General features: G+C 39.1%; 2 protein-coding genes across 10 annotated transcripts in view; one reads left to right on the forward strand and one right to left on the reverse strand.

The window, feature by feature from the left end:
- Positions 1-13,639: 13,639 nt before the first annotated feature.
- On the reverse strand, positions 13,640-15,727 carry LOC138196730 (inhibin beta B chain). The gene is made up of 2 exons (XM_069147073.1): positions 15,341-15,727; positions 13,640-14,662 (listed from the first exon to the last, which is right to left on the reverse strand). Exons 1-2 carry the CDS (start codon positions 15,681-15,683, stop codon positions 13,893-13,895), a joined length of 1,113 nt encoding a protein of 370 aa, XP_069003174.1. The 5' UTR covers positions 15,684-15,727; the 3' UTR covers positions 13,640-13,892.
- A 1,977-nt stretch (positions 15,728-17,704) lies between these two features.
- Positions 17,705-19,851, forward strand: part of LOC138196737 (R3H domain-containing protein 2) — a 55,478-nt gene continuing 53,331 nt past the window's right edge. For 8 of the 9 annotated variants that reach the window (XM_069147086.1, XM_069147110.1, XM_069147101.1 and 5 more), the window contains exons 1-2: positions 17,705-17,992; positions 18,349-18,390. The gene's annotated coding sequence lies outside the window, so the exon portion shown is untranslated. The remainder of the gene's footprint in view (positions 17,993-18,348; positions 18,391-19,851) is intronic. The other variant, XM_069147100.1, reaches the window with a different exon arrangement.

Consider the following 19,851-nt stretch of genomic DNA (forward strand, 5'->3'; position numbering starts at 1 on the left):
GTAGACTTACCTGACTTTTGCAGTGCCCAGATTCACTCCAGCCAACTCAAACACATAATGGCAAAGATATGAGATTGGGGAAATTTGAGGATGCAGGCTTTGAAACAATTTGGGATGTAAATTTATTCAGACCAGGTATAGGTGAATTCTGGCTCCCAGAAGAAGGCCAGTGTCCCTGGGATGCCTCAGGCATGACATTCTATCATTGCCATGCCTCTGTTGGACCAAGCCATTCCTCTGGGTTGTTGGGCAAGTGCAATATGTCTTTTTAAAATACATGTTTATGTCTTTCTTGTTTCAGCTGTTACAGAGCCTCAAACGGAATCAGGAAACCATTGATGGATGTCTGGGAGCCATCATCCCAGGTTCAATCTGCCTGTACCTCCAATCCCGTTTAGATATTTACAATACAAGTTGATGCCTCTTACAGTTTGGAGAGAAATCAAGCAAGGTACAGTATGTATGTCAATCAAATCGTTCAATGTGTAAATTATGGTGTCACAAGTACCAGCATCTGATGCCCAACTTCTGCTTGTATGTAAATCTTCATGCCTGAAATTCATACTTGCTACACCTTAAGAAACACAAGACACAATCAAAGACAATGCTGCAGTTTTTGCTTGTTCTAGTGTGCTTTATTGCTAACTTTACAGTGTTATTTGTGACCATATACTCAAGTTGCAAAGAGCAAATAAGGAGGGAGCACTGCAAAAAAATTAGCACTATGCTCATAGCACAATGGTTTCCCATTGGTATGTCAGTTCAAGTCATCAAGCATACCCTACTGTTTGGGCACCTTTTTTTTTAGGTAGTGTCCTTTTAAAATTGGCTCCCATGTATTGCTTTGGTAACTGAGCTTTAAATCTGTTACTTTTTATTGACATCCCTGTTAAGTTTGTTATTACAAACATATCTTATATTATTTCAAATTCAGATGATGCCAGAGACAGTCTACAGTGTGGGACCATCTCTTGAAACTGGGTGTTCACTTGCAGTCAGAAGTACAGTTATCAGGTAAGTAGTGATAAATACAAGTGGCATAAACCTGTCCCTGAATGGCACGTACAAAATATTGCATCGATACTGTTGCTAGGCAAATAAACATGCATGTTATGATATGTTTAGACAAGCGCTTCAGGTGCCAACACTGACTTGCCTCAGGGCTTAGAAAGAGAATCCTACTATTCAACATTTCGTTAAGTTGGAGAGAGGTTGGGAGGCTTATTGTTTTAGGACCTTTTATGACAAGGCAAAAGTCCTGTTTTAGTGAACTTTATTCTTAAGCCTACGTTTTTCAGTTTCATAAATCACATGTGTGCAGGTTTTATGGCAGTCCGGCATCTTTGACCTGCTCCAACCATTTTAAAAGCCCTGTGTAAACTCCAAACAACAAGTATCCCTGCGAGACTATTTAGATCTTACGTGTGTCATAGTCCAATTTGTTTTTTTAGCAAGAAGCAGAGGCTTGGAAGTCAAGCGCTACTGCCTAATCACTAGTCAACAGAATTGAATAGAAAGCCCCATTTTGGAATGCCCAGTCTCAAGACTCTTACAGTGTGTATATGTTCTACTGCAGTGTAACCAACAAGAAAGCTAGCAGCACAAACATTTCAGTAAGTGTGGGCGTCATAGGCTAGTTTTGCAACAGCACAGACTGTGGATCTATTCACAGTGTTAATAAACTGTTAGTACAGGAGGTTGGGTTTCTTTTCTGTCTCACTCAGTTAGAACACAGTTTGAAGAGATGATATAGATGCCATGCATAACTTCAAGTCCAGAGCCATAGCTTTAAATCTCCAGCTACATGCAAACAATAAGTCTAGTGCCCTCTGCTGACCAAACTGTAAATATCCATAACAGCAGACAACATTTACCATTACTATTTCCATCCCTGTTTTTGGTGATAGTCTGAAAACTGTGCTACATTCGGCATTTATGATACCGCAGACAATTATTTTTCCTGATATTATGTGTTGATTATTCTGGCACCCCAAGATTTAAAAGAAAATTCCAGTTATGTTGTACAAGGTGGGTACTAGTACAAATTAACTACATCGTTTTTATTTGGAGTCCCTAGCCCCTTTACTCAAACACTTGTTTTAGTGGTCTCAAGTTGACAACTTGGAATTTTGAATTCTTGGAGGTAAAAGTGAATAGTAAATAGCATAATCACTTTAAAGTAGGAGTCAATTTAATTGGATTTTTCTTTGTAGAAAATAAGGCTCATTACTTAAACAACGCCACCAAGTGGCAAAATCTGAGAGGTTTTGTGTTGTGATGGTGAATTTTTAAAAATTGGCAGTATTCATTTCAACCAAATGTACTGTCAATTGTTTAGAGGTCCTCTTACATACTACACATTTTGTAAGAGAGGAAAATACCAATAATAACATGATAATCATATTATTACAAAATAATGTTTTTTGGGATTTAGCATTATTTGATGTTAAAGAATTAACACCAGTTAATGTACATCTGTTTTCTTTCTTTAGTTAGCGAGCAGCAACAGTGCTGATAGATTTATCAGTTGTTGTCTAAAAACACAAGATATTTTGCCATGTGAAGTTAATCTTTTTTTCAGCATTGTTGAATTTGTCACAATGGGCACAAATGCTCCATTATTTGATTTGATTTGACAGGTCTATGACAGGCTACAATCCCCATTTGTTAATGTAATTTGTAGATGTGACAGTGTATAGAATATATTTATATTATTACAAGTATTGATACCAATACCATGTTGACATTTTCGTCTTTTCAACCTAAGTAACCCAGGGTTGACCGTTGAGATTAAATGACCTCTTTTTACATTGGACACCATGTTAAAACTAAAGCTCCAAGGTCCCACTGAGGATCTGTGACAGCACGATTCTGATGTAACATAGAGATTTAACAGGTAACTGGGTCTGACATAACAGGATCATCCTGTGGATTTAAAAGTTATTTGAAGTGCTGGTAGATCAGTGCAAGTATGCAGACAACATTGCAGGTCTAGGTTCTTTAGAATGGCCTTCAGGATATAAGCAGCTTTAACTTTACAATTTGTATTTTCAGGTGACAAAACATATTGTGACACTTAAATGTACTCTAATTACGTAAATACATATGTAAGAAGTTATACAATATATTTTATCATCATATGCCTCATATTCTGTCCTTCTATGAATTGTATTCCTACAACCTCGATTTGAGTAAGATTTTGATATTGCCCTTAAATCCGTATTCGTGAATATGGATATATGTGTACTTCACATTTGTTTGAGTACACATATATCCATTGTACCAGTTCACTCAGTAGCCCAGCCTACTTCTTATATTGCTAAATTGAATGATTGTTCTGTCCTCTGCTTTGGGATTTGATTTGAGTCGACAGAAAGTGTGATGGTACTTTTACAATCAGAGCTAAACTCACTTTTCAAACATTTTTGCAACATGCGTACATGTGGTTTGTACAAATCATTGATCATAAAGAGATACAGCATATAATAGCATGATTGGATCATTGCTAGATGTAGCTGTCTGTGCTCTGACGTGAACTCTCAGCACAACGCTGTTGTTTACTGTTTACCTGAAGACTCCTGTGGGAAAGGAGAGAGTAGGGTGAGAGCAGTTTCTTCCTGTCCTGTCATGTCACTGCAAAGGACGAGTCAGACTGACATTTAACTCTCCCTAGAGGATTTGTGGGATTGTGAGTGAAGGATTAGGATTTTAGTGGCACACGGCAAACACTGGGTCTTTGGGTCAGTGTGTTAGTATAATAGTGAGTCAGTAGGCTTTATATTTTTCTCAGAGTAGGTCAGCTACTTTCCATGAGCAGAGCCAATGCACATACTTCCTGTTGTCAAAGACTACTCACCTGCTCAAATGTTAACATCAAACTGTCCTCATGCCCATTCTCTAAAACCATCAGACATGCAGCCACACACGCAGCTTTTACTCATGTTCCTTACCGAACAGAAACGAACTGGCCTTTTTTCTTGTCTATGTCGGCTATAAGTGCTCTGTCACGCCATCATTCAACTATTTATTGACTTGTTGTTGATCAGATTTCATACAATTCTGCCCATCCCAATAACTGTTGTGATACCATGTCATCATTTCTCAATATCTTAAGAAATTGTAAAGATTTCACACCTGCAAAGATATGTTTACCCACTGACCAGTATCTGGAAATCTGACCAGATCAAACTGCAAGATCGCAAAAGCGCAAACCATAAATTGCATTAGTTGTCAGTTCAACCAAAATGTAAAAAAAATATAGTTATATATACTTTTAGACAGATTGTTTTGGTTTTGTTTGACCACAGTTTCAAGGAATCTGCTGCTAAAACATCTGTGGTCACCCAAATTCACAAGAGGTTATATCACTCCCTCTTTTGTGTTTAATATATCAATGTCAATTTCCAGATACAATGTCCTCGTTACTCTAGATAATCCACAGGCATCAATGTTTGTGGAAAGAATACTTTGAGGTTGAGGCTGAAATTTTCATTTGTTTTTTTTTTAATGCATTTTGCTCCACAAACTTAATTCCATCTACCTCCTTTTAGTATTTAGTATTGTATTGCAATATTTTACCATTTTGAAGAGTTTTATTGTGCCAGTTCAGGGGCTTCTTCCTTCAAAGTCTTCATTGCCAGTCCAAATACTTGCTACGTTGTGTAAATGGTCTGCCATAATTTACTAAACTGTGTACATTTTAGGAGGTGGCCGCTGTTAGAGTGCATAGCAATAAGCTCTGAAGTAACTTATTATCTGCTCCACAGTTCTTTTCATGCCTCTGCTCTGGCGACAGCTGTGGTCGGAGGCCTTATGCTTTTGTGTTGTCCGTCCATCCGTTCAATTCTCCTGAATGCGATATCTCATCCTTGATGAAATTTCTTCAAATTTGGCACAAATGTTCACTTGAACTAAAAAAACTAAAACAAACAAAAAACTGATTAGAAATTGGTGTTTAAAGGTCAAATAAATTTAATTTGTAGCCTCTTTGCATCAACATCCATATTGGAAATATTGTCTTCCATCATGGCTACAACTTTATGCTTTATCAGAATCGGCTATATTGGTCAAATTCATTCAAAGTCTTCACTACATATCATATGAGTCTATACAGACATGGATGTAAACTGCGACTTGAATGGTTTGCAGAGGCATACGACCACAAAGCAGTATTTTTAGTTTCAGAGTTACTCTGCAAGTACTTGTTAGCAGTTACAGTAGCTTACTTGTTTCATGGTAACCACTCGGGATTTTATCTAGCAATTAAGTCTATGAGCTTTTCTCCTTGTTTTTGGTATTGCTGAGAGTAAGTGGTGCCTTCACTACACTCTAAAAAATAATTCAGAGGCCTAGTATATATCACAAAAATAGAAGGGTTAAATCACGTCACAAGAATTTCTGAATAGTACATTTGTAAAATATTTTCAAAATGTTTTGTAAATTTTAATCAAAATGTTTGAGCAAGGGTTAATTATACTGATCAATTTTAAAAACTACAATGATTCCTGATTCTAAAATAATATTTATCGTTTTAAACAACAACTGAATAAGTACCACCGGTATCTGTCAAAAAGGGCGGATCCAATTCAAATTGCGCCCAAACGGAGCGTGCTCACGGGAAATGTTCTCCTCGCTGCCACAAGAGGGAGCAACGCAGCACCGAGCTGAAGAGCAGTTGGAATACACCTTTCTGATTCTGAAGTCACCAGCTTGCATGTGGTAATCATATATTCAACCTGTATTTGCATATATACAGCTTCTTAGGATTTAATGTCCAACATACTGTTGTAGCCGTGTTGTACATCAGCCTGAGCCGTGAGAGCACACGCAAAAGCGGATAACAAGAGCGTCCAAGCGCTAGAGCGCGTTGTGTGTGTGTGAAGGTTGAAGACAACCTGTGTGTGTGTATTTTTATTCATTGCTCTTATTTAATTTTTAATTTTTTCCAAAATAATTCTTTTTGTATCTACCTTATTTCCTAAATCTCATAAGGATTTGTAAATTTGTTCATATTGTGTGCACTTTTTTTTTTGTCTTCTCTATGCTGCTGTGACGAGTAAATTTCCCCACTGTGGGATTAATAAAGTCTAATCTAATCTAATCTAATCTATCTAAATTGAGTAGAGTATGAAAGTAGCGGTGCAGTGTGTGGACAGTTTAGATTTTTTTGCCAATAAATAACCGTTAAAACTACAAAGATAGTCAAATTCCCTCCTGCTATTACAGTGAAGGTTTTAGCCACAGTTAAAAACAATGAGTTAGCCGAACTGGACCAGGCTCACTTAAGGTGGACTGACACTTAAGGTGGACAAGCTAATCATATTGTAGTGACACTCTCAGTGACTGATAGTGACTGCTGTCTGTGTTATTCATCCTTGCCAAACTTCACTCATGACGGGAAGGGTATGCCACAGGTAAAGCCAATAGTCAATCATCCTCGTAATTTATGTTTTTATTTATTAATCTCTTTCTCAGCGCCATTACCCCTCAGGGAGAGGAGAGGAGGTAAATTTCACCTATTGTGTTTCATGTCTTTTTGGACTCAGTGAAGGCATTGCGGTTTGTAGCACAAACTCTGATAATAACTCATAATATCCTCCCTTTTTTAGGTGGCAGTTTGTGGAATTGCAGTTCAAGTTCTGCACATTTGTGGCTTCATCAAAAGGGACGCAGGAGAGTGACATCGGGCATAAATGAGTTGTCTCCTTCAGGTCCTGACATTTTACACATGCCCTTATTTATAATTCTGCCAGTCTCATTCATTGTTCTATCCTTTGTTTAAGTTTATTGCAATCACTAATTTAAGATATTAATGGATTATTCAGTTGCAAACCTCTGTTATTCCTTCCGCCTCCCTTAGGAGTTTCTGCTCTTACCAGTTATCTTTACAATGTCTGCAGGATGCTGCTGATGCACATTTCAACACACAAGATGAGCTGGCAGAGGAGATGATGAAGAAATACCTAATGTGAAAGAAAGATGGGTCAGCCACTGAACCTGCTGATGTCAGGGTCCTGATTGAGGGTATCACAGTTCTCAACAGTTGTGGAGATCTGAGCAGAACGTGCTGCTATCTTCTGGACTAACCAATGCTTTGGATCTGAGGTACCCCAAGAAGTTCAAATATATTTTTGAGGTATTTCAAAATGTACAGCCTGAACTGGAACCTGGAAACCTGGAACCCAAAGTTCGGAGACTGAAAAATTACTTAAGGAACTGCTGTTCAGTCTCTGGTGCTCACAATGTTTCACTGCCAAAGTGAACATCAGAGGTAAGAGTTCCACTGTGTCACTGTTCATTGTTCAGCTCCATACAGAGTTTAATTAAACCCACCGATGTTACAACGTGGACATTTTCATGTACCTCTTTCACAACTTTCATAATCTACTGTAAATTGAAATTTTCATTTATGCCAAAAAAGACTGCTATTGTACATTGTCACCTCATACTTTCATAGTGAGCTGATATAATGAACTGAAAAATATTCAGATCCAAGTCTTTAAAGATGGATATCTCTCCAGTAGCCAGTAGTCGTAGTTCTGTTAATATTTGTTGTGTTTACTGAGAAGGTTCAGGTTTGCTCAAATATTTGAGTAGAAGTATTGAGAATTCTCCAAGAAAATTTAAAAGAAGTGAGATTTTAATCATGTCAACTTTCCAGTGAAGGGCAGTTTCATGTGACACTGAACATGATATTTTCATAAAATGCATTGTAGCTTGTCATCCTTGATACTTGGTGATAACCTGTTTGTCTGTTTTATGATTTCAGCAGTGCGAAATAAAAGTGAAATAAAAATGTTACAGTGAACCTTACAGTGAATTACTGGAGTAATTAAGTAAATACAGTATAAAATATAAGCAAATGTGGCCTATTTGTTTCTGTAAATTGACACAAAAAATAAAATCCTTATGAACGATATTGAGTAAATGTAGCCCATTTGTTTTGATAAATATATATTTTCCTATTATAATGCTATTTACCCTACTACCTTAAGGATTTTAATTACATCTACTCAGTTTTTAATGTCATGGTACGAAATTAGTTTTTTTTAGAATCATTTACATTTTTATGTCACTACTAGATGTAGCTATTAGAATTTTTTATGAACATTTACTCAAATTTTTAAGTACATTTAATAGATTTCACTGGTTTGAAATTGACTCAATATTTTTTATTGTAAAAACTTTTTAGCAGATGGTAGTTTTAGTTTTTAAAGTGTAAGCGGAATAACTCTCCTGGACTTCAGCATGTAATGGCTAAGTTTGTATTGATGAGGTTAACATTTGAAACCAGTAACCGGGACAGGAATATGTATAAACAACTTGTCTAGTCTAAAAAAACATGTTTAGTGCGAGACCTCAGACACTGATTATAGTCCATTTTTGATGGTGTAACATCAGCACCGCTTTTGGCTGTACAGGCAGGTAGAGTTGGGAAATGTTGACACGACGCGACATTATGTTATGATACATTGTTTCTTAAAGTACATGGATTATTGCAATTTATAGGCAGCTAATAATTGTGGTGCACCAAAAGAATTTGTGTTTGTGTGCTGCTCCAATGAAAATAGCAGGACACACATTCTCTCCAGTTCTGTGTCTTTTTGAAGTCTATAGGCTCTCCAAAAGTGCTTTATTGTTTCCTTTAAAACTGAATATTTATTTCTATCATATTTTCTCATCTTTAGATGGTGATCGATCCCAAATGCAAATGAGTGATGTGAAAATGATTGCACACCAGGGGAATGGGACAATTGTTTGCACACCAAACACAGACAGTCCATAAAGCCACTTCCAATGTTTGTATGAGCAAACACACCCTTTGCCTCAGAGGCAATGTGATTACATGGCAGATACCTCGTTCCCCACGTTGGCTAAAACTGAGGAATTTCATGATCATGTTTTCACATATTACATTTTTACATTACATTTCATTTAGCTGACGCTTTTATCCAAAGCGGCTTACAATAAGTGCATTTCAACCATGGGGGTACAAAACCCAGAACAACAAGAATCAAGAAAATACAATTTCTTCAAGAAAGCCAAACTACAAAGTTCTATCATTAAGTGTCATTTTAAGCGCTACTAAAGTTCTACTATTCAAGGTAAAGTCTGAAGAGGTGTGTTTTTAGTTTGCGGCGGAAGATGTACAGAGTTTCTGCTGTCCTGATGTCGGTGGGGAGCTCATTCTACCATTTAGGAGCCAGGACAGCAAACAGTCTTGATTTTGTAGAGTGTTTAGCTCGCAGCGAGGGAGCAACAAGCCGATTGGTAGAAGCAGAGCGGAGTGAGCGGACTGGGATGTAAGGTTGGACCATGTCCTGGATGTACACTGGACCCGATCTGTTCGTAGCACGGTACGCAAGTACCAGTGTTTTGAAACAGATGCGGGCAGCTACTGGTAACCAGTGAAGGGAGCGGAGGAGCAGAGTAGTGTGAGTGTATTTCGGGAGGTTAAAGACCAGTCGAGCTGCGGCATTCTGGACGAGCTGCAGAGGTCGGATGGCACTAACAGGTAGACCTGCCAGGAAGGAGTTACAGTAGTCTAGGTGTGAGATAACCAAAGCCTGGACCAGAACCTGCGCCGCCTTCTGAGTGAGAAGAGGACGTATTCTCCTGATGTTGTGCAGCATGTATCTACAGGAACGTGTTGTTGCAGTGATGTTGGCAGTAAGAGAGAGTTGACTGTCGAGTGTCACGCCGAGGTTCCTAGCAGTCAGGGTCGGGGATAACAGAGTTGTCCAAGGTAGTAGTCAGGTCGAGGGTGGGAGAGTCTTTCCCTGGAAGGAAGAGCAGTTTGGTCTTGTCGAGGTTGATTTTCAGGTGGTGTGAGGACATCCACTGAGAGATGTCAGTCAGACAGGCAGAGATTCGTGCTGCTACTTGCGTTTCAGATTGGGGAAAAGAGAGGATCAGTTGGGTATCATCAGCATACTGTAGCTGTGGTAGGAAAAGCCATGTGAGTGAATGACAGAGCCGAGAGAGTTGGTGTACAGAGAGAAGAGGAGGGGACCCAGGACGGAGCCTTGAGGGACACCAGTAGTGAGAGGACAAGGTTCAGACACAGATCCTCTCCAAGTTACCCGGTAGGTGCGGTCGTTGAGGTAGGATGAGAAAAGGGAGAGAGCAGAGCCTGAGACACCGAGGTCCTGAAGGGAGGAAAGAAGGATCTGGTGGTTCACTGTGTCAAATGCAGCAGAAAGGTCAAGAAGGATCAGGACAGAGGAGAGAGAGGCTGCTCTAGCAGTGTGGAGCTGCTCAGAGACAGCAAGGAGGGCCGTCTCTGTTGAGTGGCCTGCCTTGAAACCAGACTGGTGAGGGTCAAGAAGATTATTATGGTGAAGATAGGAGGAGAGTTGATTGAAGATAGCTCGTTCGAGAGTTTTGGAAAGAAACGGAAGAAGAGAGACGGGTCTGTAGTTGTTTACTTTAGCTGGGTTGAGGGTGGGTTTCTTCAGGAGAGGGTTCACTCTCGCCTCCTTCAGAGAGTTCAGGAAGCAGCCAGTTGACAGAGAAGTGTTAATAAGATGGGTGAGAAAAGGAAGAAGGACAGGAGCAATAGACTGGAGATGAATACCAAATAGTTTGTTAACTGATACTCATGTTTCCACTTAAACTGAAAAGTAAACTGAAAAGATGGAGAGCTTGAATGATTTGAACATATAGAATAAGATATAATGGAATAACAAGGTCATCTTGAAATATATTTATTAAAATATACTTTAACTGTAATCAAATCATTTCAGCACATTATAACATTTTTGACATTATCGTTATTACAAATCATTCATTATACATAAAATATAGTATGATATAAAAATAAAGACAATAATTAAAGCTTTGAATTGAAACAGAATTCAAATCTTGGCTCCATATTCACCTACACGTTACAGTATACATAAATTCCTGCACCATCTGTATGCTCCACAAGTACATTCAATACCATGCATCTAAAACACAACTAGACCTTAAGAAGATAAGCTGATTGACATTTGCTTTCTGTTGGCCTGTTTACATTTCATGTTGTGCTCACCTGAGTTATAAGTACAGTAATAGACCTGTCAAGCAACGCTTGCTCTAAAAATACAGTAGGGTGATAAAGTGCTTATGTTACATTGGCACCTCATTGTCACATTGGGTCCTGGGACAGGAAGTGCTTCCAATGTAGATTACAAGTTAAAACATGCAATAGACTCCAGCATTAAAAGTGTTTTACATAGATTTGAGTAAAGCAAGTAAAGATTTTAGAGGCAACAAAGAGGTGAAAATTGTTTGTGGGCTGTTTGGACAAATATATAAAGACATCTTGTTCATACTCTTTGGGCAAAATGCCTCTACGTGCTGCATGAACATGTTTCCTTTGTATCATGTCAGTACAATCCAGGTGCTGAAGACATACAGTTTACCAACACAGTAAGGACAAACCATTGGACTTTTAAACAGGTTAGTGTAAATATAGGCAAGAAGTAACCAAGGCCTGGGTCTCAACTCATTTTTAGTAACACAAAATGACCAAGGCATGTGCTGACAGACTTACTAACACTGCTCCCAAGTTTAAAATTGAAAAACTGAATCTTGAATGGATATTTACTAAGAATGTATCACTGTGCTCTTCTGTCTTGTGAGCTGCATTACTGTTTTGATTTTACCCAGCTGTGAGAAGATCCTCAATTTCTGGTATGTGTTGCATCGTCGGACATTTTTGGATCAAATCAAGTGATTTCAGCATACATGCTGGCATTTTTAAATAGACTTCACTTGGTGATTCTACAGTATGGGTGTCCTGCTGTACAATTATACAATACAACTATGCAATTTCTTTCAAAACAAAGTTCGAATTATAATTTATAGAACTGTAAACCATAAACTGAACTTTTGGGCTACAAGGAAGATGTTTCCAGAGATAACAGACACAGCTGCATTACCTTTATCTGGAATTGCTTCTAATTTTATATCACCCCTGAAAACTCCAGACTTTGAGAGCCATAAAGGTCAACGTGCAGCAGAACATGCTCACTGACCCACCTACCCCACAGACCTTCACATTACCTGACACTGAAGCAATAGCTAAATGTTTGCTCACACCGCTGAGAAATGACCTTGGGTTCATATGCTGTCAGAGCCAAAGTTACCCAACTGATCAACCGACTTGTGTAAATAATACAGTGCAGATGCTGATTAAACATATTTAAACTGTGTGCAGCATCGGCTGCACTTAACCCTCATGTTGTCCTTGGATCAAAATGACCCGCAGCTGTGGTCAACCAAGTTCTATTTTATTTTCATATTTTTTGGGATCATTGGTGACAAGGAGGCTGTGAGGGTTTCTTTAAAAAATGATGACCAATGATCCCAAAAAATATAAAAATATAGAAATAAAATAGAACTTGGTTGAACACAGCTGCAACCCAGAACCCAGTGTTTTGACCCGAGGACAACACGAGGGTTAAACAGAGCTCAGGGCAAATTTCACCTGCGTAAAACAATTCAGTCCAGTGTTTTGTTGTGCTGTAATAACAACCGCTTCTCATCGCAGCTTCACTACACAATCAACAGGTTTGTTGAACGATTAGGTCATATAAATCATTGTACATATTGTGTCACGTGTCCACATAACAATACACTGAAAGTCAACAATGGAAAGAGGTGAAAAGCTTAAAAGGGCATGACTGTTTTGTCAGTTGGCCAATTTTATCAGCTGTTAAAAATCCAGCATCAGTCAGGCTCTAGTTTAAACTGAAAGTCAAGTATAAACTGATCCTCTTTGGTATTTAGATTTCTTTCTGTCAAAACAATAATGCATCTCCAAGTTGCACTTGTCATCACAAATTAAAAAAGAAGGCACACTTTAAATCAAGGATCTCTTTCACTTTTTCAAACCCTTTGGTTTAAAATGGCAACATTTATGTAGATCAAGAAAAGGTGCAGATTTGCAATGTAAATATAAATGTTTTTAGATATTGTATGTGGATACTGTGGCTATAACATGTAACATAGTGGTGTCAGTTCTGCTCACATTTACCCGAGATCCGTAAAACATTTTACTGCATCTCCAGAACTGAATTCCAGCAGCATTATTTAAAGAACTAAATAATTAAAACAAAAAAATGGAAATTGCTTTACACTACAATGAGTGGTTTACAGTATCATAATTTCTTAATATAGCCAACCCTGGCCCAATTATTTGTTGAGTTACTGTTTGTCAGGGTTACTTTGTTTCCATCCTCTTTAATTGATGCCTCTGACATATGGATGAAGAACTGTGACTCCATTCAAGGTTGTTTAGGTTCACTTACTTCCAGGCACTGAAATGTGTTTCAGTCTTTGAAACGGAAAAGTGGAATTTTGATCTACAACCTGTTTTTTTTTTACAAACTGCAAATTACAATACTTTAAAATGGTATTGTATTGTATGATTTCTTAAATATAATTTTTAAATTCTAGTGGTTTAGTATTGTAGTTTTTAATCATGAAATTATGCCTGACTGTATAATAAATAAACTGTACAGCCTTTAATATTCTCTTTTTGTTTGTGTCTAGAAGTTCCCTAATATAATCTTAATTTTGAAATTTTCGTATAAAATAAACACTTTCCAACTTTCTGTCAGCTTTAGGACAAAACAAACTTGTTGTCTCTTATTTTTAGAAAAAGCACAGGTAACATCATAAGTAGATTATTTAAAAATCTATTCTTTTTGGAAAAGACTATTTGAAACTAAACATGTCGTATTTAAAGTATATTCCCAAGAATGTATCTTTTTTTGTATCTTGTAGCCTTGAGTGGAAAAGTAATATAAATGTCCACTTTCCATTTGTGTTTCTATGAGTTTGTCTGTCTACAACACAGACTAAACAAATCCAATAACTAAATGATGTCTTCCATACTATGTCCCTTATGTGCATCCACAGGACTCCACTATCATGTCGGGGACGTCCGTTTTGACAATGCTGTGCTGGGAGTTGAAGTAGACCATGGAGAGCGGTCGGCGCTCGGTGGGAATGCAACATGAAGTTGTAGCTGTGTTAATGCCGTTGACTTTGAGCTGGCTGAAGACAGTGGCATGGAAGGAGGATGCTATGCCCGGAGATCCAGACAGATGTTGGGGGCACTGACCCATGCAGTAGTTCATATGGTAGCCTTCAGGTGCAATGATCCACTCATCCCACTGGATATCCTTGAACTTGATATAGAAGTCTCTCTTGCAGCACACTGTTACTTCGTCACCACAATGCAACGAGCGCTTCCTGAGTACTCGTTTGGAGTGGTCGTCACGGAGACGCACCTGGGCCACCATGAAGGGCTGGTTGGGGTTTTCAGCAGAGCAAAGGTTCTTTCCATCTTCTTCGCAGCTGACCTCCAGCCTCAGCCGGTTTTGGCTCCCGTTCAAGAAGGCCTGCAGGGTGCGGGTGATGGGGAAAGTGTGCCAATTACTCTCCTGGACCTCCAGCATCTTTTCTATCACCAGAGTGCGATTAGAAGCGGATGTCCCACCATCTGCAGAGAGGAAGACCCGGGCAAGGAGACGGGAGTCCCGGTGAGGGTCCTCAGAGGAGCGGGCATAGATCCACAGGGAGGACTGGAGGACCTGGATACTTTGGCTACGTTCCTGTAGAAACTGGAAGGTAAGGCTTAGGCTCGCCTCGTCACTGCTCCCTCTCTTATCTATTAGACAATGACAATTTAAAAACAACACAGACTGTTAATAGTTTGAACAATTTAGAGACTGTCTTCTTTCACCCATTTCAAGTATTTTACCATATCACTGTAGTATGGTTGACCTTTACCATTAGCTCAAAACAAGACGTGGAGATATACTACAGTGGTATGCAAAAGTTTGGGCAAATAACTTTTTTTTTTTCTTTAAGTGAAAATAAGTAAAGACAAACCCTGCAAGGTTATAGAAAGTGAGCTTTTCTTCAAATGTTAATACACAGTTACTTTTTACTCCCTCTTTGGCAGATATCACAGCCTGCAAATACTTTTTGTAGCCACATAGGAGGCTTTCTGTTCTGTATTTAGATATGCATACTCACTTCTCTTTCCAGAAGTTATCTTGCACACATATCATGTTAAAAATCTACCCACAAATCTTCAGTGATGTTCAAGTGGAGGGACTGTGAGGGGCGCTCCAAAAGACTTAGTTTACGTTTCTTAAAGTAATTCATGGTGGATTTTGAGATCTACTTTTGCTATATTTTGTGGAACAGTACCATAACCTAAACTAACAAGTCACAAGGAAAGTTTGACTAATGTGCGTATTTTACGCACGAACACGTGTCCTTGTAAAGTTCACAAAGAGAATAACAGCTTTACAATATAAAAGGTGAATACCAAACTTACTTATATCTGCAAAGCTCACTATTTCATAGCCTTGATCTTTGGTTGGTATATTGTTTTCTAGTTCAAGGGTGCCATCCTGTCTGACGCGCCCCGAGTGCAGTTTGCGCAGGGCAGTGAGAAGCGCTACCCGGGGCACAGTTTGAGTGATGTTTGGTCTCTCTTTCAGGTGTAGCTTGTCCAAAAGTTGCTGCTTTGCGATTTCTATCATCAGCCTTTCCTCTGCGTCTCTCTCCATTGCCGGCAAGCCACAGGACGCGCAGCCCGGGGAGCCACTGACCCACAGACCCTGTAACAGCAACGGTGCCAAAACAAGAAACGCTGAAAATGACGAAGACGGCGTCATCCTTGAAGTAAATAAATGCTTTTTTTTTTTTGCACACTGAGTGCGCAGACAAGAAATAAAAATCTTCAAATCCTTTCTCCTGAGTTGTTCTTTGGAAATCAACAGTTTCCCAAATGTTGTCAAAATTCCTCGCAGGCAGCTGGACACCGTGATGACAGGAGTTGAGAAAACGAAGTGGTGTTTCACTCTCTTGATGGTGAAGATATCTGGGGTAATCCACCAAAACTGGTGACACGTTGGAAGGATGCACCAATGAGCGCATCCGGGAAATTACTGGCAGAGCATCTATGTCCTTTTATCAACACAGACACTCACACAACACTCACTTAACACGCGCTCACACGTAAGTTACTGACTCAGTCAACACGCGGATTCCATAAAACTTCTATCAGTGACACTGCGGGTACAAGATCTCACACGCAGCTTCATATTAATAACTGCGTAAAGTGACAGGCTTGGAGACATTTCAAGAAACCCGTACAATCAGGTCGCGCATTTATCTCAACAGGTATTTTCCCTGCCACGTTGCCCTCTCCAGGTCGAAGGATACGCATACTGTCACCACTCTTGCCGATCAAAGTTTGAATTTCTGTGCCCTTTAACCCAGTTACAGAATAGAAAAGACTCGAAGCCATCGAACAATTGAATGGTAGCCTGGTGCAAATTGTGCAAATGCGCTCGAAGCTATGAGGCGGAGAGCTTAGCGCGGTATTTGAAACACGTCCCGTCATGTTTCTTTCAAGGTAGGATAATATCTCGCAGCAAAAATAATTACTCATATAAAGAAGATAAAAAAAACAAAAAAAACCCGACAAAAAGAAACATGCTGTTGATGGTCTGTCTGGATCCTCACGCTCATTTGTATTCATAAAATAAAACCCGACCCAGAACGAGATTGCAGAGCTTTTAATCAAGTCTATTGTTAAACTGTAACTGTATCATATAGCCTGTGTCTAACATATAGGCCTACACTGACTTTCGTAGGCTACCTAATATAGGCTATATACTGGTTTACGGTAACAGACCCTTAATCTAAAGGATTTCAAGAAAGCTATTGTAACAAATCATTTCAACAGTGGACCTGCACACTACAAGCCTAAAACATTTTAAAGTGGGGAACACGTTTCTAATATGGCTTACTACTTTACAATATAAACTATTGGATAAAGAATCGTATGCACAGAGGAAAAATAATGAATTTCAAAATAAAATCAAAATTCAAAATAAACTAATAGACACGTACCTGGTCATGTTTTCACAGCATTGTCCTAAAACAGGACACGTTTTGAGTGTGTACCCCTCACTGACTCATATGATACAAGCAGTATGGATAATCAAACCCAATTTCTTTAGCGTTACAGGTAATCAGTACCCATCGTGAACATGTAGCTCTGCTTTGCTGTGTGCCTTGAGTAGGAGAGGCACTAACACAACAGGAGTATTTGCCTGCCGACATGTGGGAAATTGTTGGAACTACAACTAACTTCACTTCACGTACTGATTGATACCTGTGAATAATGTGTCAAATACAAGTGTGTAAAATAAAAGTAAAGAAAGACATGTATTTCACTCCACAGCTGGCTATTAATCCAGGCTACGTCATCTCACGAGGAAAGTTACAAAAAGTCACGTCAAAACTCTTTTCGGTTTTAGACAGCCGATGTTAATGTAAATAATGTTGCTTACATTTCGATAACGTATTTTAAAAAAAATATATTTTTTAATCAGATTGATTGGGTCTGATACGTGGGAGATTTTCCGCAAACGTGCAGTTCAACAGTTGCAGAATGACAACACGCTTCGCTCGCCATTGATTTACAACATAACCGCGACAGCTGTCAAAAACGACATCTTAAATCTTAAAATGCACGCTGTTAACAAACCAACACAGATCGCACTACGTTTCGTGGCAACAAATATGAACAAGTTTACTGTCCCCTGAACGTCTCTCTGCTGCGACTGTGAAAGTACGCCGCTGACGTAAACTGTCGGTAAGAGAGGAGAAAAAAAAAAAAAAAAAAAAAAAAAAAAAAAAAAAAGTGACGCTGACACTCGCAAGCCGGAGCCGAGAAGGAGGAATAGCGTTTTGTTTATTTTTTTTTCTTTAATTTATGTCCTTTTATTCTTTGCTCCCCCACCCCTTTTGTTGTTGTTGTTGTTGTTGTTGTTGTGGTTTAGCGGTGTAACCGATTCGACTGCCTCGCGCTCCAGCAGCGCGTGCTGTCTTATCGCTAACGTTCACGCCGCTTCCCCCTCACGCGGCGCTATTTTGACAGTCGGGGTCGCAGCGCACCATTAAACTAGCACTGGTAAGTCATTCGGAAAGCTAGCAAACCGGACCGAGGTTCAGCCTCACTAATAAACAGTCGATACTTTGTTGGTGAACGAGTTTGCCGTGTTAAAAAAAAAAAAAAAAAAAAAAGGTTAGTTTTTTGTTTTGTTTTGGGGGGATAGCTAATGTACACAGAAAAAAAAAAAAAAAAAAGAAAAGGCTAGCTAGCGCGCAGCTAACGTGAGCTAGGTGGCTAATTATACTCGCCGGAGGAAGCGAGCTAATACCGTGAGCTAGCTATTGTTAGCGTGTGGGCAAGCTAATATTTTCAGTCAACTGCAACGCGCAAGCCACGACTTCTGACTCCGCACTGCATTTTGTTCTCCTTTACAGAAAAACAACGGAGAGGGATCGTCCACACGGCCGAGCACGACGGTAAGATGAACCGCGAAGATCACCTGAGATAAGTTAAAAAAAAAAAAAAAAAAAAAAAAAAAAAAAAAAAATTCGATGATTTAAGTCAGGTATCGTTAAGCACCATCTTTAAAGTCCGCGTTCTCCACGCCGGACACGAGATGGCCGTGTTTAACATGTTGTCCGTGTTTAACATGTTGTCCGTCCGATTAAAGCACATATCGGATGGTGGCAACGAGGTGCTATTTATGCATTTGCGTCCTTGCGTGTGTGTGTGTCCCCACTGTTGGTCAGAAACTACTGCAAACAAACGTGAACATGTGATACCAAATCCAGCGTGAGTTTGTTTAGTTTGTGGGTTGTGAGACTAAAGCTTGGTTATCTGATTTTAGAAATTGGTTTACAGTGCTGCTCAAGGTGTAGTCGTTGCATTACGGCGTTTCAAGTTTATAAACTAATGTAATACTATTCATTTTAGGCTGTGGCTCATTTATGGTGTGACTCTTCCTTAATTGATTGAGATGAATCAGAAATGAAATTGCTCTGTGTGGCTTGGCTTTACCTCTACTTTTTGTATTCTCAGGATGAAAACAGAAGGTGAGACTGTTGTAGTAAAACAAAAAAAAGTTGGAATCAGAGCACAGCGACTATTGGAGCTGTAATCCAAACATCTGCTCTGGGAAAATGGCATGTGTGTCTGAAAACAAAAAAATTTCCATATCAATTGCCATTTCCCAGTCATGTGATGTTGAGACTTGGCAAGTGGCTGCCAGGGGCTGCCAACAAAGTCACATTTGATGTTCACACTGTCATGAAAATATCACATTTTGTTGCTTCCTTTGTAGACTGAGTGAGATCAACAACAGTTTATGGCTTTACATCTGCAGTTTGTGGTTGAAAGAATTGGTATACTTTTATTTATTTATTTTTTGCATCACCCCCATGTTTTCTCTTAATTTGTGTACTATGGAGAAGCAATGCTGAGTTCAGTTGCTGGTGCAAAGGCAGTATCATTGAGAAAAAGTCTTATCCATAGTAAGAACTGGTGGAGGTGAGTCATTGAATCAACAGTCTGCTGTTGCTAGGGCCACCATGAGAGAGATGGAGTATCCTGCCTCCCTGTCAACATATTTCCCCCCCTTATACCCTGCAGCTCGTGGATCTTTATGCATCTTAAGGCATTCTGCATTACTTATCAAATTGTGAGGTGTCAGTAAATTGTTGTATTGGTTTACATTACAGTAAGAAACACATTTATGGTGGAAAAGTGCAAGTATTTGCTAAATAGATTACACAAGTGTGCTGATTTTGGTTTGCAGGTTGCATGACGACAAACGGTTCTTTTTCCTTACACTATTAGAACATGTGGTTACTTGCTTTTCCTGTATTCACTTCCTGCAATCAAATATTTATACAAGCCAAAGTGGACATTGTAAAAGTGTTCGTAATATTCTATTTTATGGACTGATGTAATTGTAACGG

The sequence above is a fragment of the Embiotoca jacksoni genome, unplaced genomic scaffold (assembly GCF_022577435.1).
Source record: "Embiotoca jacksoni isolate LCO1_2020_lvr unplaced genomic scaffold, fEmbJac1.0.p SCAF_1, whole genome shotgun sequence".
NCBI lineage: Eukaryota > Metazoa > Chordata > Actinopteri > Embiotocidae > Embiotoca > Embiotoca jacksoni.

Coding starts and splice junctions, on each gene's coding strand:
- LOC138196730 (XM_069147073.1), bottom strand. CDS start 15,683: ATGACGCCGTCTTCGTCATTTTCAGCGTTTCTTGTTTTGGCACCGTTG. Junction 14,663..15,340: donor AGTGAGCTTTGCAGATATAA/GTAAGTTTGGTA, acceptor ATTGTCTAATAG/ATAAGAGAGGGAGCAGTGAC.